This window comes from Ammospiza nelsoni, chromosome 18 (assembly GCF_027579445.1).
Source record: "Ammospiza nelsoni isolate bAmmNel1 chromosome 18, bAmmNel1.pri, whole genome shotgun sequence".
NCBI classification, from domain to species: Eukaryota; Metazoa; Chordata; class Aves; order Passeriformes; family Passerellidae; genus Ammospiza; species Ammospiza nelsoni.
Window position 1 is genome coordinate 2,455,724 of NC_080650.1, and position 17,559 is coordinate 2,473,282.

Sequence of the window (17,559 nt, forward strand, 5' to 3'; positions counted from 1 at the left end):
AAGGCATGTCTGTGAAGGGATTCTCATGTCTGATGACTCTGTGGGGCAGCTCAGAAAAAATCCTGTTATTCTGTCACTTATAATCGTGGTATATACAAACCCAAACCACGTGAACCCACTGAAAAGGTTTCAAGTCCTGTGTAGGCAACATCTTGCATTCACCTTTTTTAAATTTTTTTTCAAGATAAACTTGCCAGATCATTTTTAAACTCTGCCAGTCTTCTTTATCGTGACCAAAATCCATCCTGAAGGGCTGCCTAAAGAAATAAGCTTCACTTCATCGTCCTGAGTGCTTCCAGAAAACCACTCCCTGGAGCATCCCTAGTTTCTACCTGCCTTGTGACAGGGCTAGTGGGTCTCTGTGTGGCTCTGAGTTGTGACTAAGTGTCCTTCTTTGATGGATGCATCATTGTTAGGTCAGGGCTTTTAAGGAGGAATTGGATGTGTCTGGGAGTAACTAAGTGGAGACAGTACAGGTGCTGGCAGTGCTGGCAGTAATTTATTTTTTGCAGAAAATCTATAACACACCTGATACAGTTTCTGAGCCTTGCCACAAATGACTGGTTCTATGGCCAAGTGGAAAACCTAAATAGTGTTTTAAAGGAGCATTCCCATCTGAAAGGCAGAGCTCTGGCTGTCCTCTGGCAAAGAAAATGCCAAAAAAAAGGATGTGTAGAGGATGCTGCCACCTTCCAGTGCACTGTATATCCTCCTGCATGACCTCTGTGACTCTGCTTTTGATGTGCAAGTCTTAATGAACTGCCTGATTCTAGCATAAGTAATTTTCAAGGTCTTTGTAGTCACATTGCTCCTGAGAGCTAATGTGAAAAACACTGATAGAGCAGTGGAGAATAGCGTGCCCCTCTCTCTGAATGCTCACAGGTTGTTTTCTTACAGCTCCTTTGCTTTTCTTTGGGCAGGGATGGAGGCTTTTCCTGCTGTAGGCTGTGTTACAAGTGCCTCTCTGCACTGAACTCCCTTGGTGTTTCGGTGACATGGGTTAATTTAGTGTATGCTGGAAAACACAGAGGCAGAATAACAACTCATTGTATCTGTTAAATGAAAAAGGAGCACATGACTCTTCCAGTTCAGAGGTGTTTGGCATAGATTAACTGTGGTCCCTTAGAAATATTGCTTTTGTATTCTGTGAAAGATTGCCTGCCATTTCCCTCTTGATTGAGGCTTTGCACAGAGCAGAGCCAGCTCATTGTCTGCCTTTCAAAAGCTTTTCCAGCCTGTTATAAAGATGGCAAATAGTGTTTTTCAAAGTGGTTAAGATGCATAAAATCAGGGAAGTCTTTTAGGCAAAATGAAGTAGAGTGAGTGAAAAGCGAAAGTAAAAGCTTGGGGTATCTGCAGGAGCTGTGTGGCCTCCCCCTGCCCTGGGGCAGCTGTGGGGAAGCCATGAGTGGGCAAAGTGCCACAGCATTTGTACCAAAGCCACAATGCATGAGGATGTTTAAGTTGGAAAGATGAGGGTACAACAGGACTGACCAGGCTGAGGTACAGATCCTGTGTGGGGCTTCCCGCTGGTGGCCAAAAGCACCTGGAGACCTTTGTGTACCTGATGGTGAGCCAGGTTCCCAGGAGCCAGAGTTGTTGTGGTGGGTCAGCCCCTTCTCCCTTGGCATTTTCCTCCTGGTTCCTCTGTTCCCAACTGGAGCAACTTTATTTCTTGGGGAATTAGCCCACCCTGTGCAGGATCACCAAGGCAGCAAGGATACAAACAGCAAGATCCAAACTCTGCCCAATGGGGAGCAGCACTTAGTGGAGCAAACTAAAATTAGAGAATGGTTTGGAAAAGAGCAGGTGTGAGGTGAGTGATGGATGGCTTGTGCAGTGGGGAAGGGCTGCTGAGCACAGAGGGAGGAACTCTGGGGGCCGGTGTTGAAACGTTCTCACTCTCACTGAGTGCAGCAGCCATTCTTTCCCATGACTAATTGGACAGTTACTCAGTGCTTTGACAGCCTGAGACACAGACTAAAATTGTGATTGTGGGCTATTAGTCTGCTTGGCTGTAATATTTGTATGCTTTTTTACTCCTTTCCCATAGATTTTAAGTTTAATTGGACTGGCACTGCATAATGTTCTGCTCCCACTTGCTTCCTAATGGTGCATGTGGGCTCTGAGTCTTTTGTTGTTAAACAAGTGTGTTGACTGTGTATGGGTTATTAATTATATACTGTGGCAAAGTGTGTTCCATCCCAGTAACTGGAGCTTTGTCTAAGCCACTGTGTCCTAGGCTAAATATGCCCAAATTGCTGCACTGTGGTGAAGTGGTTTTTGAAAGCTCTTTTGCAGAACTTTGGCTTCACTAAAGCACTCAGATGAGTCAGTTCATGCACTGCCCACTGGATCCCAAAGGTGGAGTTTTGTCTTTCCAAGGGGAGGCAGGTTGCTGTTGGCATGATGTGGATGTGACCACAGGCTTTTCTTGTGAGGGTTCTGAGCAAGGGAGGGCAGGGAAGCAAACAGGTGTGGCTGCAGGTGGCCTTGGGTCAGATTGTACTGGCCAGGTTAAGGGATCTCTTGGGACTGTCAGGGAAATGGACAATCAGGCATCCTGTATTTGCTGTCAGGAAATTGTGAATTATAAAATTATTTGGAGGTTGCTTCTGGGTGCAGAGGCAATGGGAATCTGAACAGTTGCTTTGTTTGAATATTTGAGGGCATTAGGGGCAGAATTTGTTGGTGGGTTTTGTGACTTATTTCTGTTGAGTTGTTATTACATTTACTACTTTAATTTCACCTTGGAAAACAAGTCCAGAACTACAGACCAAAGGTTTTTAAATTTCACATGCAGGCACCTCTCTGCCCTGGCTTGTCTAATGGTCATTTACACTTCCTTTTGTATGATGGAGTCCAGTACCACAAATCATTTACAGCAGTCAGCACCTCAAGGATTCAACCAGCCTCTGAGTTGTTGAGGTGGTGAGCTGGAAATCAAATGATTTAAATGTTTGCACCCTGCTCAGCTCTTCACAGATGATCTTTCTGCATAGCACAGTGGGAAATGTTACAATAATTAAATCAACACATGATGACGGGCGCTCTGAACTCAGCCTGCACATTTGTGCATGTGTGGTGTTATTGTTTGTTTGTTTTTTTAACAAAGCATTGCACTCTGGAGAAATGATAGTCTGCTTAATGACTGATAACCAGCTGGTAGCTGCATCCTTGTCAAAAAACCTCTTCCCATTTTTTCTGGGTGACTTCAGTGAGGTGCCTGATGAGGCTGTGGGGTTTTCCTCTGATTCTGGGGAAGGAGGCTCAGATAAGCTTGGGGCACGTTGGTGGAGGGGGAAAACCTGCTGGCAAGGCAAACTTCCAACTGTGCTGCAGCTGGGGCAGTGTGTGACAGGGACTTCTGTGGCTGAGTAGGACACATTTACACCTTCTCTCCTTCCAGGGAGAAAAAGGAAAGCCAGCTGGGCCACAGATTCCCTCAGCACTCTTCTGATGGGCATCTGCTCCAGAGAGAGTTTTTCCCAATTACTCTCTTTCCTGGGTCTGGTGTCTCCCCTCCTTTTCACTTTCCAATAAAAAACTTGTTTTTCTCTAGGATTTTGATACAAAAATGCTTTGAGATTTTTTTTTTTCCATTGCACAGGGAGAGCAGCAGTGTCTGGACAGGTGAGTCATTTGTAGCTGGATCCTGGCTCCCTGTAGCTGGGTGGGACTCTTGTTGTGTTCCCTGGGTCTCTGCTGAGAGGCTGCAGGCTGGGCAGGAGTTCAGTGCCCACTGCTGTGCACAGAGGAGCCCCTCAAGTTCTCTTCCCTAGCACTGAAGCCTTTTCTGCAAGCCATGACTTTTATTTTTCCATTTCTTTTGTACCAGCACAGCCTCATTCTCCCCCAGGTTTTCTCCTTGTGTTTAACAAAGAGAAATGCAGCTGGCACATCCCAGGTGAAGGCCAAATGCTGGGAAAGTAATCTCTTTTTTGGACTTCTTTACTAACCTGGAGGGGGAGAGGCACAGCAGCTCTGAAGCCCTGTGGTGCCATCCCATTTTCAAAGGAGCAGAGCTTTAAGGGAGGGTGGTTTGGGATATCTAATCAAAGGGATGTGAGCAGGGCACATGGGGAGGTCTGTGGGTTGGCAGGAAGCAGTGCAGGTGATGTTTGAGATCTAAGAAGGCAGAGAGGAACTTCAAGAGACTTTTTTTTACCCCCAGGTGGTTTTCATGTTCCCTGTGATGTTAGTCCATTAAAACGCAGATACGTGGTTGGTGGCATCTGTGCCTCTGCACAGAGAATTTCTGAGGAGTTGGGGCACTGATACATCAAGGCTGGATTCAGGAGCAGGAGTGGAGCCTGCTGAGCCCTTGAACAGGGGAAGCTGTGGGATAAGAGCAGCATTCACTTGTGTGTCTGATCACTGTCTGTCTTCAAGGTGTTCCCAGCAAGGTGGAGTTGGAAACTGTGGGTGTGGAAGTCCAAAGGGTGGTGGGGACAGCAAGAGAAATGTTTTCTTGGCTTTCAGTGTGGGTGTGATATAAATTTAATCTTGGTTTTTAAGCTCTGCTGGTTGTCAATCATAACAGGAGGTGAAGAGGCTAAAACATTTTCCTGTAGTTCTGCAAAAAGTAATCTGGCAGGGGAAATAACTCTGAGTCTCAGCTCAGGTCGAACAGAATTAAGGTGCTGAAGGCTGTCACTCTGCCCCAAAAGGTCACACTCTGCTGGCTCAAACTTGCCTCTCCCTTCTGAAAGTCAGTCAGCAAAATACATCAAATATTGATAGATTTAATCTTACTGTGTAAATGAAGTTCAGGTTGAGCTGGTCCGTGGCATTAGCTGCTGATCTCAGTGGCCATTTCCTCCTGGCAGCCTGGCTTGGCAGGACTGGTGGCATTGAGGACTGACCAAAGAGCAGAACACACAATAAAATGCTCAGATCTGGAAGGAGATGAAGATACAAAAACATTCTTTTTATGTGTTTAAGAAAACAAACAAACAAAAATGATTGCTGGAAACAAACTGGATCTTTAGGCAGAACATCACAGAAGCCGTGGCAGTGGTGGGATCCAAGGCTTTCTGTACAGCAGGGAAGCTCCTGATGCTGGCAGCACCTCAGAAACCCTGCTCATGGTGGGACCATCCCCCTTGGCCATGCTCCTGGAGATGGAGAGTGGCTTGTGAGGGATGGCTTTCCTCATGGTGGTGCTTAGAGAGCTCAATCTGCAGCTCCCAAAACCCAAATGATTCTAATGTAGCCTGTTGATTGCTCTCATAATTCCACTGACAGCAAATCCCACTGGGGCTTTTGGCTTGTCCTTCAGCCCATCTCTGCCTCAGTTTCCCAGTAATTAAAGAGGGGGCAATATTAATTGATTGTTTATTATCAGCAAAAAAACTCCTGAGGATCAGTTGGTCAGTATTTAGAGAAGCTTTGAAAGCATCATTACTGCTGTGTGATCCCATCAAGAATAAATAGCAGTTTGGAGTTTTGACCTGTTGTGAGCTTTTAAGGAATAATATTGGTGAAAATCCTGAGTGACTCTTATGTTTGAAAAGTCTTGGGGGTATGATGATGTTAGTGAGTGAGTCTAAGTCTTAGGGAGAGTATCTGTTGCCTGTTCAGGTGCATTGTGTGTTGTTACTGAGGCTGCTCTTCCTTTCAGATATGTGATACATTGAAATATTTTAAATTGGCTTTACCCACTCCATTTTTCTCTTGCAGCAAAAGACAGATGGTATCTGCAAAATAAATCATCTTTATTCCCTCCCTTACTTTGCTTTTTATCCCATTATCTCAGAAGCTCCAATTTGTGATGCTGTTTTACTGATACATAGAAACCAGGTGCAGAAAGCAGGTTTCCAAGGACAGGAATGTGGGATGTGCTTCTGTAATGTAGTAACTGGGGAGGGCTGTGGAGCATCCATCAAGGAATGATTTGAAACTCTCCAGGATTTAAAAAAAAAAAAAAAAAAGAAGCCAAGAAAAAATCAGTAGCTTTTTTTCTTTTTTTCTATTTTCTATTATTTATTACTTGGTAATATATTTCACTTTGAAGTCAGGATCCAAATGTTGCAACTTCTAGAACTTTAGGGAGTTGAAACTGTGATCTGTGTGTGGCTCCTTCTTGGTGGAGCAGGCATGCAAATTCTTCCATCCAAAATTAGGAAATCTCTTTCCAAGTTAAAAGTTAAAAATCCCTTTCCAAGTTAAAATCCCTTTCCAAGGTAAATCCCTTTCCCCTTCCAGTGGCAGAAGACTGGCTGATTTCAGTGATTTCAGGTTGATTAGGAAGGATTGAGGAGATGAAGTAGATGAAGTGACCAGGTTGCCACCCTGACTGTGTGAAGGTCCTGCGCTGCGGCACTGCAGGCTGATGTCTCTGTAATGTCCCTGCCATGGTGTTGAGAGGCTTTGGGAGGGGAGCACCTTGGTTGCTGCAGTTTGTGGCTCTGGTGACAGGGACATTTTGGCTTTGCAGGCCTGAGGAAGGTGATGGTCCGGGCCCACCGGCAGGCCTGGTGCTGGCAGGACGAGTGGTACGGGCTCACCATTGAGGACATCCGGCAGCTGGAGAAGGAGGCCCAGCTGATGCTGGCCCAGAAGATGGCCCAGTTCTGCGGTGAGAATGACCCAGAGCAGCACGGTGTCAAGGACACTGCTGGGGAGAAGGACGTGGAGCCCAGCACGGGGTCACCTGCAGACGCCGAGGACGCCTCTGCCAACAGCGACGCGGCCTCGGGCAGGTCCCTCACCAAGCAATGGTCCACCTCCTCCAAGTCCTCACGCTCTTCAAAGAGAGGAGGTAAGATGCTGCCAGTGACTTGCTCTTCTGAACTCATGGAGGTTGGGCTTTTGGGGGATTGGGCCATGTCTCCTTATGGCAGGTGCCTTTGGGGTAATGTGTAGTAGTATTTTGAGTCCTGTTAAATTCTTTGCTGGTGCTGCAGGCTCAGTCTTCTCAGGTGACCTGGTTTGGGTTTGGGAAGGTTTCTAATCGTCCCATAACTGTGACTCAGTGTCACATGGCAGAGTTGCCAATGTCAAAAGCACAGAATCTGTAAAAACACCACAGAGAAGCAGGCAGGAGCTGGCTGGCAGCACTCAAAAGGGGCTCAAAAGACAGCCAGCAGCACAGAGTTAGTCCTTGTTACTCAGGAGCCACTGGTGGCTTTCTCAGGCCCTTCCATGGTGTTCCCCTCTGGATATCTGCTTATCATTGATACCTGTGTCACAGAGGTACCTTCTGTGCCACAAGAACCCTATCATTTCAGGAGGTATGTTTGGCTCCATGGGGCTGCACACAGTGAAATATCTCATCAGCTATTGGGGAGATTAAGGCAGGAACCCCCAAAAGTGCATGGAGGCTGCTGCTTTCCCCTGGTGATGGTGTGCAGCAGCTGCTTGGAGACAAAACCTCACTGTGGGATTTGGTGGGACTGTACATGGCCTTTGAAACACCATTCAGGAAACTTTCAGGATTTTTATGTTAAAGCTCTGCTGTGGATACCCTGTAAGGACTCAGCTTTGAGCTTGGATTTTGTTACTCACCTCTCCCTTGGGACTCACCTCGTTTGCTGTACTTCCCTTCTTTGGACTGTTCTGTACAGAGAGGTGACTCCCTGGTGAGTTACAGCCTCAAGGTTCAAATCTTTAGCAGTTCCCTCTCTGGTTAGCCAAGTGCTGCAGGGAGCAGGGAAATTGCAGCTCTTACTGCACGAGGGAGAAAAACCTCATGAAAACCCCAAGGGGCAGCATTTCTTCCAGTGATGGTGGAAGGAACATCTGGGTGAGTGAAGCTTCTCCATCAATCATATGCTCTAAATATTGGGAGCTGAGTCTCCATTTTTATTTCCCACTCCATCACTGATTTCATTGCGGGGTGAATGAGAGAGGAGCAGTAGTTTTACCTTGCGATGACTCACTCGAGTGAGCCCCAGGGAAGAACCTACCAGATGCTTCATAAATCACTGCATAAAGATAAAAATACTGGCTACTTTGCCTGCACCAGGATTTTATATTGATGCACCCATCTCCCATTATGCTCTTTGCACAAACCCCCTCTTCCACTGCTGACATGTTCACTGGGAGCTGGAGTTTTCAGACCTCTCAGAATTTCACTTGAAGGTTTTCACTGGGAGCAAAGCATGAATTTCTTTTCAATTGCAGAATGTCTCAGCTTTTACAAGGAAAAGTAATGAAAGAAATTAATTGTGATATGCTGGGAAGTACGTCACACAGATATTTTAATCCTCCTTCATGCTGGCAGCACATTACCATATGGAAGCAAGGAGGGCTGTCGCGACGCACCGCCACCTCCAGCTGAAAAAATGCCTTTTCTCCAAAGCTTTTCCTTCTCTCCACCACCCGAGCGAGACCTCTGGTGATGGCAGGACCCTTGCTGCCCTCCCATGTGTTATTAGGTGCTCTATTTTTAGCAACTATTATGCGAGTGCCTTGACGTCACTGGGGCGTGAATGAGCTCTGCTCTGCCACCTCCTTGCTGGCTGCTCGCAGGGTGGGTGCTGGGGGCTGCTGAGCTGTAATTACCTGACTCTGCACAGGGTCTGCATCCTTGTTCCATGTGACAGCCGGGTGGCAGATTAGGAGAATTTTACTTCTATATTCGACTCTGTTGGAGCAATAGCACGAAACGGCTCGTGCGGCTGTCACAGTAACCGGAGCCTTTCAGGCTCTTGTACATGCTAAATGAGAACTTGTCAGTCTCCTCAGGTTTTTGCTGGATGAGGTGGCTGCTGTGAGTGCTTTGTGTGCTCTGTGTCACAGGCACGAGGGGACAAACCCTCTCTCCCATTGCTCTCTGGACAGCGCTCCCCTCAGCAGGCGGCTGTTCTGAGACAACTTCAGCCGAGAAGTGCTCGGGCTGGATGGTTGCTAAATTATATCTGAAAATAAGAAAAGAAGAAGCCATAATGTGCTTATATTTTTAGCTCAGAGAGCTCTGGAGGCGAAAGTGAAAGGGAGTAGGTAGGTGTGGGAACAGGAGGGCAAACAGCACTAAAAGGACTTTGGGGTTTCTCCTTGCTCTGTCAGGACCGCTGCTCCGACAGCTTCCTTTGAAGTAGTCAGATAGCATGTTGTTTAAATCATTCAAGTTTAAAGTTTAAACAGATCTCTAATCCAATTTGTGTGGAAGCAATTTCCTTCCAGAAAACAGATTATTCCTCTCCAGGCTGCTCTGCTGAGCTACCCACCCGAAAGTTAGCAAAGCAGAGGCATGGCTTGTGTGCTGATGAGAGGCACAGAGAGAGCTTCCAATCAGCCTGCTTCCTTCCTAATTGCAAACTTTAAAACCCAGCTGATTTTGCACGTCCTACTAACAATTATAAATAGCTGCCATTCAAAATAGCAGAAGAGTGATCCAAGCAGCTTTGCTTTAATGTAGCATCTTGCTGGCAGGTTCTACCAACAGTAAACAAACAGGATCTGTAAAGCAGTACACTGACATCACACCAGCATCATCGGGGTTTTGTGTTTTTTAATATTGCAGCAGTGAATTTTCTTGGAGAACACATGATTCTTCCTCCAGCAAAGATCATGTTGGGAACTCTCTGTCTTGTGGATGTAGCGTTTCGCATAAAGCTTTTTTGTTTTTTCCAGCAAGTCCCTCGCGCCATAGTATCTCCGAGTGGAGGATGCAGAGCATTGCCAGGGATTCAGATGACAGCTCAGATGATGAATTCTTTGATGCACATGGTATGTGGAGCCTAAATCACCATCGTTTCTTCCCTGAAATGGTGGGGTAAGAGAACGGAAGGCATGAAGGGCGGGGGGTGAGCAGGAAAAAGGCTGAGACTTTTTTGCTTTGAAGTCTTTTCCTTTCTAACCATGACGTGCAGCTTCTTCCAGCATCACCCAGCAGACTCTTACATTAATGCAGCACCATTTCAGGTGCAGTCTGAGCTGTTTGAGAACAGGGGATCTTGAACAGTCTTAGCCCTAGGGGCTGTATTTTATTTGGTGCAAATAAGTGTGCGTGAAATCCAGCAGTACTAACTGGACTGTGGGTGTGTCCTAATGATTCACTGTGACTGATTATTTTTCTAATTTGTTTTTTAATCAGTAAGAGGTATGATTAATTGCCCTGTCTGGGCCTGAAGAGACCCAAATTTGCCTTTATTAACTCCTCATTCTCCCATTCCAAGAAATACCAACAGCGAATGCAACAAGGTACTTCAGGTGCCAAAATTAATCAGTGTTGATTCCAGAATTCTCAAAGTAATTTTGATTATTAAGAGAACACTTATATTTTTTTTTTTCTTCTGTGAATGTGTGTGTGAAGAAGCTTTGTTCCACTGCGCTCATTTTATATATTCTACTTTATGCAAATTTAAGCCTGAAGGGCTCCATTTCTATTGACAACAGATGGACTCTCCTCCTTGCTTGTCTGATGGAAGTGAGAGGTGCAATATTTGCTGATGAAGTTGGGAAATGCAGTTGTTAAAAGATGACACCCCAGTTTTGCAAAGCTGATGCTCAGCTGAAATTCAACCTCCCAAAATGGATAGTATCATGTTCCAGAAGAGTTCTCCCATGAGTGTTTAGGCATGGATCTCAAACTGTGGGGTAGAGAGGGGTGTGTTATTGTGGTGAGCTGCACAGCAGCAGCTGAAATGGCTGGGACATGTGTGAGTAGGGATAAATGTGTGTCTCCTGCTGGGAAAGGGAAGGGCCAACTTAGTTTAAGTGTCACTATTTATTAACTTACGTAGCATTTACAACAAGTGAGGGATTTATTGGAGCAATATAAGGGAAGAGGAGTGAGTCATCCAAACGGCACCGGCGCTATCCACGCGCTTTTTGCCTTTTTAATTACTCAGTAATAAAACTGAGATGGAGACAGCTCTGCCTGGGATCCAGGGCCCAGGGAATCCCTGGCATGCTCCTAACAGGCCTGGGAAGGGGAATTAACAAAAATGAGCCCTGTGCACCTCTGTTGCAATACTTGCAGGAGGTTGCTGAGAGTAAAAGCAGCTGCTCTCCTGCGAGCCTGTGTACGCACAGTTTGTCCTCTGCAGTCAGCACGGTTGGGTTGGAGAGTCTGTCCCTAAATCTGGTGGGGTTTTGGCCCATGAGTCAAAGCCTTGGCATGTGTGTGTGCAGCTGACAGAGCCCCATCCCCAGGAGGGAGCTCTGGGTGCCCCTTGGCCCGCAGAGCCTGCGGGGCTGTGGGCAGGGCTGAGGCTCCGCTCGCAGCTCATCCTGCCGGGGTCGGTGCCATGGGAACTGGCAGGGCTCAGGATGTGAGTCAACAGCCAGCAGAGTTCCTCAGAAGTGCTTCCCATCCACACACACACACATTTCCTCACAGTGCAGTGGGCGTAACCTGAGCCCCAGAAGATTCCTTGTCTCCAGCTTCCCACTCAGCCTCATTCCCTGGTAAAGGTAGTGACAAATACAGTAATATCGAATATCTATCCTGTAATAAATGCTAATAATGGGAGTAATATCCCATTCAGGGATCACTTGAGCAGCAGTAAGGGCTGTAATTAGACCTCTCAAGGAATTAAGTTTAATATTTAGATTAAGTTGCTGGAGGAGCTTAGAGTGCAGTCGTCCTCTTAATTCTCTGCCAGCACGTGTGTTACAGGCCTGTGCTTTCCACTTGCTCTGGACAGGCAGCTCCGCACCCCTGTGAGCAGGGAAATTGGGATTTACACAAATTCTTTCCATGGCTGCAAAAGGAAATGGCATGCTGGTACAAAATTTCCAGGTTGCTCTCTTTTTATGGTCAAAGTTGAAATAGAAATTCCTAAAAATAATCAGGCTTTGCTTGGATCTTCACCTAGTGCCCTTCATACAAATTTTTTTAAGCTATTGCTCAGATTTTCTGAAAAGATTAATATATTTCATAACCTTTCTTTGTTCCCCATTGTGGGATTCTTCCAGCTAATTATTTTCTTAGTAACTGTACAGCAATAAGAAAGGGGAAATCCTAGTCTGGGACTCTGAAGATTACAGCTTTTAGATCTTCAAGACATCTGTAATTACTGCTGTTATTATGTTTATAACTCTTTATTAAATTTACAAGGCCAAAATTTTCAGGAAAGACATACTAAGCACAGAGGTATAAATAAATTAGAAAGCACTTAGCCATCGTAGCAGCAAAAGATGCATCCTCAATGGAAAAAAAAAAAAGAGAGAGAAAGGAGAGCTCCCCTTTGTATGTCTCTTCCTTTTAATTACACTTCTAAGAACATAATATTTTTGGGACCCTTATGCTTTATTGACTATGATTGAACTGAGCCACATGGTTTGGAAGATACTGAGGTAGGAAGGAAAAAGCAGATCCATGTGTGTCTCATCTCCTGAGGAAATCAGCCTGGGGGGTTCACATCCCCTTTATTGCTCCTGCCTTTTTAGGTGTTTGGTCCTTTGAGCAGCAGTGATCCTTGTCCCTTCTTCTCCCAGAGAAATTCCACAGCCCTCAGATGGGGGAATCCTTCCTTGTCCTCCTCTCCTGTGCTGGAGCATTCTGGCTGCTTTGGCACCATCAGAGAGAATGGCAAGGCAAAGGCCAAACATGGTACCATTAAATATCCAGATTGCTTCTTTCTATGTTTTAGGAGTTTTGTTTGTTTAAATCATGCAGCTAAAACGTTTTGTTTACTTTTCAAAAGGTGCTTTGGTTTCTATATAACAAAAGCTGGTAAAGTATGTGGCTTTTTTTGACTTAAGCTATTCAAATGTGTACAGATTGCACAGAGTTGTGGGTTTTATGTAAAATTCTGGGGTTTGCTTTTTTCTATATACATATTTTTGTGTTTGTGACTCTCAAAAAATCTGTTTTTTAAAGAGGACTTGTCTGACAATGAGGAAATGTTCCCGAAAGAAATAACCAAATGGAGTTCCAACGATCTGATGGATAAGATTGAAACCCCCGAATGCGATGATGTCCAGGGTAATTCTTTTCCAAGTACAAACTGCATGTGCTATTTTACAGTATTTCCAGGCAATTGTCACAGCCTCATTGTGAACAAGGTAAAACTTGTTATCCTCATCTCACAAAGGGAGAAGCTGAGACAGAGCATAAAAATGACTGTCCAGTGCTGCTGGAAAAGATTTGCTCAGTGGGAGCTGGGAAAGCTTTTGATTCTCTTTTATTTTCCACATTGGTTTGGCTCCTTTGTGTGACAGCCAGGATTCTCTCACATAATGATGAAATATCCCAGCTCTGTCTCAAATGACTTGAATTTCTCCTGGCTCTTCTTTCCTTTTGCTCCATCCTTTGTTCCTGGCTGTACCTGCCTCAGTTTTATTTTCTGCTCATCATTATGAAATGGTGAAAGGAAGCTGTAGCTCCTCAGCCAGAGCGGTGCATGGTGGAAGGTGACACTCAGGTTTATTCTACAAAGTCAGTCTGTGTGGGCACAGATGTAGGAATACATCAGATCTCTACTCCCCAGCGTAGTTCAAGCAATTCCTTTTATTTTCCCACAAACCAATCATTTCTGACAGTCGTGCAGGGATTTCCCATTGTTGCCATCCTTAATAAAGCAGCAGTACCAGATCTCTGTAATGAGAGAAGAGTTCACTGATGTCCTCAGCTCTTAGCCAGGTTAGGAGAAATTGCTGGAAAATAAATGACCCAGCATTGCCCAGGCTTCTCAGGTGGAAGGAGGCAGGAAGGAGGGAGAGGATGATTTGATGAAATAATGAAGGAGATGTGAGGCATTGGAACAAGCAGTTTCTTTATGGAAGGATGATGGAAGGTCTTTGCCAAAGAGCATCTGGAGTGCTGACATTTTCCACCTCTGTGCTTCCAGGTGACTTGTACCAGGAGACATCAGCAGAGTACCACGTTGGCTCCAGCGTGGAGAGGCTCAGCATCATCGAGGTGAGTGCTTGGGCTGCTTGTGAAGAGATCTGTGCTGCTGGAATGGCTCTGTGTGGGATAAATGGGTCCCTTTGCTGTGAGCAGTGTCTTGTCTCCATGTGCTGCTGAGCCCCAGGAACACCTGTGTGTGTCCTTCTGTAATTCTGATTTAAGGGGTTTTTCACCCATCTTTGGAACATCATCTAGAAAATGCTGTGTAGTTTGCAGGCAGCATCAGGTATCCAGCTGGAAGAAACTTTGGGGATCAGAGCAGCTCAAGGGTAGAGCTGTCCTACAATGCCAGATGAGCAAGTGTGGGAGTGGGAGAACAGGTTCCTGCAGCACCAGGGTGCAAAGGACAGCACTCAGCTGCAGCCCACAGCATGGAGCTGCTCAGAGTCGTGTTTGGAATCCAGTTACAGCACAGCCTGGGGCAGTACTCTGGGCAAAATAATAAATAAATAACAGCACACTGAGCCAGCCCAGCTCTCTGCAGTTCAGAGTGCTACTCAGACACCCCAGGCTGGCTGTTCTTGTCCTGCCCTTGAGCAGCTGCCTGTCTGTGCTGCAGGGGTGGTGCAGCTGCTTTGCAGAGTGCCTGCATTGGGTCTGAGTGGTCCATCAGAGATCATGAGTTCTGGAATTACTGTCTGTGCCAGGCTCTAAGTTCATGGTGGTTTGGCTTTTCCATAATAGACTGAGAGCTCGAGGGCTGTGAGGAGAGTGGGTGGCTGGGAGGGGAGCAGCTCTGGCCACCTCAAAATAAGCAAGTCACAGCCCTAAGATTTCTCTTGGAGCTCAAGATGGTGTGGGAAATTTGTCTTCCTCAGAGGGCTGTGCAAACTCAACCCCCTCCTGTTTCTGCCTTCATTTTAGAAAAAGAACAGACTTCAAAGCAAGATGAAAAAGACAGTTATTTGTAGTTGTTCACAAGCTGTCTGCTAAAATAGTATGAAATTCCTGTGCCACCAATTGCAATGATTTTCAGGTTAAAAGCTCCCCTCACTTGAAGGTGGTTCAGGATTTAGGTGTTTTAAGAGGCTCCAGATCTTACAAGGAAGTTCTGAATAGTTACCTCCACCCTTAAACTGATCAGCAGTTCCCCACTTCCTTCAGAGCAGAGGGTAATCAACTGAAAGGTGCCTCCAAAGCACTGCTGATAAACTTCTGCATGACCTGAGCTTGGTGACTCATGTTGTTCTCCAAATGAACACTTAAAACACTTGTCTGGAAGCAGAAGAGGTGCTGAGAGTGCTCCTCCTGTGCCTCCAGCCAGGGAAGGGTTCACTGTGCAGGTGCTAAAACTGGAGTCAGAGGAGGTTTGAAGAGCAGCATGGATACAGTGCAATGGTGCTAAATAATTCAAGGCCATTCTTATGCAGGAGGTCTGGAAAAAATCGTTATTACAGACTTGGATGAGAATTTTAATACTTCTGGTGGGATGTGTAGTAAGACAAGCTTTAACATTATCTGGCAAAAATGTGTTGTGGTTGTTAGGCTGCTAATGTGTGCCTGGGCATGCTTTCCTCCCACCAGCAGGTCTGTCAGGGACTCAATCACTGCCAGAGGACAACAGGTGACTGAAGATGCTCAAATTAGAACAATTTGCCAAATGGAAAACACTGCTGCCCTCCATCCTTTCCTCACCCCTCTCAATGGCAGCAGGGAGTTGCTCAGGGTGTTCTCAGATGTCTCTGCTGGCACAGGGGGCAGGTACAGAGGGTTTGCACAGATCTCACAGATGTAGGATGGAGGATTTGAGTCCGTGTGGGAGCTGTAAACACTGAAAGCCCTGATAGCAAATAGATATTAAAATAGTTACTGCTCTGCTGTGTTACAGGATGTGCACATGGATGCTCTTGTACCTGCCTGGGGCATCAGGACAGGGCTTACAGCTCTTCTGGCAGGGCATTTATGATGAAGATACAATTCCCTCCTTCCCCCAAATTACAGCCTGTCTCTTTGGGCAAGGAATTGCTTCAACACAATAAGCAAATCACCTGGGCAGCCAAATTAAAGTCCCTCACAGTGTTCATGCAGCAGTCTCCCAGCCACATGCTGGCCATTCTGTGGGTTATGGTGTCATGAACTTTTTTCAGTTCCTCTCTTGCAACAGTTTAAGCAAATCTGAAATCTTATTTATAACTTCTGTGTTAGGCAAACATGCAATGACTGATCTTCCCACAACTTCTCAGTAACTTGCCACTTGCTGACCTGTTTGACCTCATTTCTTAATTTTGCTGAATGTGCTTCACTGCCAACTGCTTCAGCTGAGCTCAGCACCCCACAAAAAACAACTTATTTCTGTATTTTTCCACCCTAATATACACAAGGATGTCTTCACTGCTGCCATGTCTTACCTGGATACAATTTTATGCAGGTTTTTTAAAATTTTTTTTACTTTCAGCATTCCTTCTGCTTCTAGCAAGTCAGACTAAAGCTGTGTGTGCATTTGTGCATGCACAAGTGTTGGATAAGAGACTTGGAAGGAGTACTCAGGTTATCAACATTGTATTGTGGTGTATCTAATGGCCTTTGCCATAAATTAATTTGCCATAAATTAAGCACAAGTCAGACCCCTTTGAAAAATGAGCATTTCTGTGTGCTTTCTTCCATCCCCACCTAGGATGAAACAGTGCAGCCATTAATGCAGCCAAGTAAAATCCACGTCCTCCTCTTGGTTCTCCATGGAGGGAACATCCTGGACTCAGGAAGTGGTGACCAGAGCTCCAAGCAAGGGGATGTCAACACCATCACAACTGTGTTTGACACAGTGATGAGGGTGCATTACCCAGCTGCTCTGGGACACATTGCCATCAAACTTGTCCCTTGCCCAGCCATCTGCTCTGAAGCATTTTCCCTGGTGTCCAGGTAAGTTGATGCTGTTTTATCATGGAGTGGGGGTTTTTTGGGAGTTTGTTTTGTTTTGTTTGTTTCCCTGAGGTGTTTTGCATGTAGCACTGGGAGCTCTGACCATGCTTTGGGAATGCATTTATTAATGTACCAGCCCGGCATTCAATCTCGATTTCATACTTAGCTGCAGTGAATGCAGTAATCATGCATCACAAGTTCTGAGATTGATTTATTCTAATTAATCCAATAAATACTAAGGATTTAATTCCTTGTCTGGCGGTTGTTCTGTCAGTGTAAGTATGTTGTCCTTGAAGATTTACATTTGATGGGAGGGAAAGATTTATTAAGCTCTCACCCATTCACAGAGGAATAAATGGCCTTTCTGTCTTGAGGCTTTTTTTTATGAACCACAACACTTGACTGTACTGCCTGCAAGTTGTTTTCCCCATGTTCCCACTGTCTGTTGCCTTCTGCAGCCTCAGCCCCTACAGCTATGATGAGGGCTGCCTGTCCAACAGCCAGGATCACATTCCCCTGGCCGCGCTGCCCCTGCTCGCCACGTCCTCCCCGCAGTACCAGGAAGCCGTGGCCACTGTCATTGTCAGAGCCAACCAGGCCTACAGTGAGTTCATCAAATCCCAGGAGGGCACCTCCTTCAATGGCCAGGTGAGCCAGGGGCTGCTCAGGCACGGCCAGAGCAAGAACAAGGGAAGCAATTTCCTTCTGAAATTCTCTTTGCCATAAATCTCTCAGGAGGGATGGGAATATGACAGTGCTGGGCTGCAATAAGGAAGTGCTGTGCTTTCCATTCCTTCCTTTCTGAGAGGGAGGGATTATTGCTTGTGTTCTGTCCTGAACCTTTGGGACTTGAAGCAAAGCTTGAGTTTGTGTTCAGAAATGAAACTCCAAAG

General features: G+C 45.8%; 1 protein-coding gene across 1 annotated transcript in view; it reads left to right on the top strand.

Moving 5' to 3' along the window:
- PITPNM2 (phosphatidylinositol transfer protein membrane associated 2) overlaps window positions 1-17,559 on the top strand; it is a 118,843-nt gene that overhangs the window by 76,442 nt on the left and 24,842 nt on the right. The window contains exons 7-12 of the mRNA XM_059485474.1: window positions 6,440-6,763; window positions 9,580-9,675; window positions 12,776-12,880; window positions 13,746-13,816; window positions 16,422-16,666; window positions 17,125-17,314. Of these exons, the coding sequence (XP_059341457.1) occupies window positions 6,440-6,763; window positions 9,580-9,675; window positions 12,776-12,880; window positions 13,746-13,816; window positions 16,422-16,666; window positions 17,125-17,314 (1,031 nt within the window). The remainder of the gene's footprint in view (window positions 1-6,439; window positions 6,764-9,579; window positions 9,676-12,775; window positions 12,881-13,745; window positions 13,817-16,421; window positions 16,667-17,124; window positions 17,315-17,559) is intronic.